Source organism: Oncorhynchus gorbuscha, linkage group LG08 (assembly GCF_021184085.1).
Source record: "Oncorhynchus gorbuscha isolate QuinsamMale2020 ecotype Even-year linkage group LG08, OgorEven_v1.0, whole genome shotgun sequence".
NCBI classification, from domain to species: Eukaryota; Metazoa; Chordata; class Actinopteri; order Salmoniformes; family Salmonidae; genus Oncorhynchus; species Oncorhynchus gorbuscha.
Window position 1 is genome coordinate 36,258,933 of NC_060180.1, and position 3,939 is coordinate 36,262,871.

The window sequence follows — 3,939 nt, forward strand, 5'->3', positions numbered from 1 at the left end:
TCGGAGGAAGAAGAGGAAGATGAAAGAGGGGGGGGGGGTTATCAGACCTAATGGTGTGGGTGGAACTTTCTCTACCTATAAGGCCAGGGCTAAGAGATAGCCGATCAGTCAGAACGGCTGGGCAGCACATGAAGACTTCTATACCTAAAGACTTTCAAATCTGAAAACTTCAACACCTAAAAATGAGGTTGAGACTGGTGTTCTCTTCTCTGCTCTGTGTAGCCACATGGATGACCAGGGTCGATGCAAGTGAGTTCTTACCTCTTATTTCACGGCTGGAAGTGTGCGTGTCGACGGTGTATGCATGTAATGTGTAGCTGTGTGTAAACCAGTAATGTATTGCCATGTTTAACCCTGTATAGGCTTTGGACCAGTCAACACTTGCTGTCTTAAGCTGACTCAGAAAAGAATCTCTCCTAAGAAAATAGTGGACTACACCGTACAGACTACAGCACTGTGTCCCATCAAAGTCATAGTGTGAGTACCCTATATTCATGTTTCCTACACAGTCACGCTAAATCAAATCAAATCAAATTTATTTATATAGCCCTTCGTACATCAGCTGATATCTCAAAGTGCTGTACAGAAACCCAGCCTAAAACCCCAAACAGCAAACAATGCAGGTGTAAAAGCACGCTACACCGTAAAGATAAGAATTCGTCCTGTTGAGAGTATCCTACACTGTCATACATAACTCCTGGTTTTACTTCACTACCAATGTCGTGATCAGAAAAGGACAAAGTGAATAAAAGAATAACCTCACCAGAGGAGACAATTGACCTCTTGATTCATCTACTTCCAGGTTACACACCATAGAAAGGAAGACGATCTGTGGTGACCCAGGAAGTGATTGGGTAAGGAAGGCCATGGGAAAGGTGGACGAAACCAAGGCAATCAAGAGAGAGGAGGAGGAGGAGGGAAAGGAGGGCAAGAGAGTGACCATGGCACCGGCAGTGCCACGTAGGCAGGGAAAGGGACAAAAGAAGGGAGCCAAAAAGGGAAAGGGGAAAGGAGGGAAGAGAGGAGGAAAGAGAGAGGGAAGAGGGCGCAAGAGAACTGGTGTAACAAACCAATTGAGTAACTGAGTACAATTGATGTTAAGTCTAAATCGTGGATTTCTGCCTCGAGGAGGAGAGCAAGAAAATCAACTGATGTAAAAGCAGTACAATGGCAAGGACTTTTGCCTATGTTGGCATGTTGTAAAGAAATAAACATTTCAATGAGGACTGGACACAAAGTTGTTGTCTTTTACTCTCTGACCGACGCTGTTTTAGTAAAATACTGGATAAAAAAATCATAGCACAGAACTTTTAAATCAAATTTGTATTCTTGCACTGGCTGCCACTAGCGCATGTTTGAGAAAGGTTCAGGCCTCTTGGGATGATGGTGGTACAGTACGTTGCCTCGCCTACCTTTGTGGAATGTAGCCTAGTTTTTATATACATTTCTCCAGACCTTCTGATAAATGACTAGAATGTACATCTCCACATGGCCTTTCTTCCATATAGGCCTAGACTTACATTAACATGCAATCAAAATGCAAACAACACAGTTCAAATCATGTCATATGTTTTCCTTTCATCGCTGATGCTATGTGTCAGTGTGAATCCTTTCTCATATTTCCCCCCTTTCAGGGATGTAACATTACACTTGTGTAGCTAATAGGCTTTGTGTTTGTAGATCGACTGAGGTGAATGAACCTACTGCAGCCAAGGTGATCATGACTGGGGTCAATTTGGCTTGTTTTTGCAGTTCTCTAATTACAATGACATTTTATTTTTTTTGTATAGAAATGTTTTAAAAGTTTAAGCTTATTTACTGCATTCAGACCTCACTAAAAATCTAACCCTGGTTACGACCCTGGCAACAGATGCCGAGGGTAGAAATATGGGTAGAAGTGTATACAATGAATGAAGGAATACAATCAAGTAACAGTCAAGTGGTTGATCTGAATACCATTGAACCCACACATCCCTGCTCACTTCAACAGCGGCCATGATAAATGAGTAGAATGTACATGTAAATAACATGCTTGTCTGTTTTAAAGTTACATTTGTATCTATTACCTACCCTGCTAACTCTTAATGTTCTTTATATTTGTACATTTTTATGTTAAGTCAATAAAACGATATAATCATGATAACTTTTGTTACCTGGTGGTCATGATGTATTTGAAGTCTTAACACAATAAGCCACTATCACATGACAGTTGTCCCATATGAATAACTTCTCAAAAACATTCAATCATCTCCTTTCATTACCCGGGGATGTAAACTGGTGAGGGCCCAAAAAGGTGACACTTTCGTTTTGCACTGAAACATGTTGCAGGGGGAAATGCAGGTTTAAACTAATTAAACAACAAATAATATCTGATCTACTGTACATGATCAGTCTCTTTGTGTAAAATAAAAAGTGGTTCATGTGAACATAACTCACAGCAAAATGCAAGGAAAGCAATCCAATGTTATTTGTTGCCTAGACTTTACAGCAAATGACACTTGAGTCTGGAGAAGAAAACTATACACTAACATTGCAGTTAGCCATGACCGCCTTCACAATAGAACGCTTGTGACCACACACATCTAAATATAGCACTTGGGGTCTTTAATTTTTTTTAAACTAGGCAAGTGAGTTAAGAACAAATTCTTATTCACAATGACGGCCTACGCCGACCAAACCCGGACGATGCTTGGTCAATTGTGTGCCACCCTATGGGACTTCCAATCACAGCCGGTTGTGATACAGTCTAGATTTGAACCAGGTGTCTGTAGTGATGCTTCTAGCACTGAGATGCAGTGCCCCAGACCACTGCGCCACTCGGGAGCTATTTTAAGTAGAAATAGAATGAAACAAACAGCCATTCAATTTTTGCTCTATTATCGTGGCCACTATAGTAGGGAAAGGGAAAGGGGGATACCTGGTCAAATGTGTCTTCCGCATTTAACCCAACCCCTCTGAATCAGAGTAGACATAGAACAAGTGCCCAAGGCTACATGTGTGCAAAAATAACATTCACTGAGTAAAACATGAAATAATCCCCCCTGCTCACACCAAGTGTTACTGTCAGGTTTAACACAACAAAAGCAATATCTTTGGGCTACACTGGACATTATTACATTGTGCACATTATTACATTGTACACTTTCTGCCTGGGGATATCTGTTCTACAATGTGCCAGCAGAGCATTATACCCTTTTGTTGGCATAATTGATCTCCTTCAGGCAGAGAGGACACCTGGCATACCCCTTTCTATCCACTGTATTGAAAAAGTGAGAAAGAAGAAGTGAGTGTGGTGTTGCTTGCACCTCTATAGTAGGATCCAGCTTAAGCCAGGCCCGGCTCCAGCTACACTTAACTGTTTAACAAGCAACGCCTCATTTTCACCTAATTCTCTCATTCTTAAAATGAACCATATAGTGTAGAGGCAAAACATTAGTTCACATATAGTAGTTAGTTCGTTGGCTAGTTAACTAGTTAACATTTCACACAGATTGCCAGGGTCCAGTAAGCAACTAGCGCTGTATTTTAACTTGAGGAACAGCAAGGAGTCGTATAGCGTTACCAGTAAATACTATAGCGAATTGGTTAGGTTACTAACGTTAGCTCATTTGATGTTGTAAAATTGTCTGACTTTATTCGGCAGCTAATTTTCACATCATAAACTCAATTATTTGATCAGTTAAATTGGCTAACGTTGCTCAACATTTCTCTGGCTAGCTAACGGATAATTCGATCTGACTAGCAAGATACTTAACAATGCTAACAATACCTGTTCCAAAACACTTTCTCCCTCACCTCAAACTTTCCAAATGCCAGTTGTTTTTTGGTTAGAGCTCATGAAGTACGCTTCATCACCTTCTCACCCCCATCTTCGTGGTCAGGCTTCTTACTTACCTCTTCGATATCGTTCAGGGGGCGCGCTGGTGTAAGTTAACTGGC

The 3,939-nt window shown here is 41.1% G+C and overlaps 1 protein-coding gene across 2 annotated transcripts in view; it reads left to right on the forward strand.

Annotated features, from left to right (window-relative positions):
* LOC124040846 (C-C motif chemokine 2-like) overlaps positions 1–2,140 on the forward strand; it is an 18,920-nt gene extending 16,780 nt beyond the window's left edge. The window contains exons 1-3 of one of the 2 annotated variants that reach the window (XM_046357946.1): positions 75–249; positions 363–477; positions 803–2,140. In XM_046357946.1, coding sequence (XP_046213902.1) covers positions 183–249; positions 363–477; positions 803–1,085 — 465 coding nt within the window. In that variant the 5' untranslated portion in view covers positions 75–182 and the 3' untranslated portion in view covers positions 1,086–2,140. Of the gene's footprint in view, positions 1–74; positions 250–362; positions 478–802 lie in introns of those variants that run through there. The other variant, XM_046357945.1, reaches the window with a different exon arrangement.
* Positions 2,141–3,939: the final 1,799 nt, after the last annotated feature.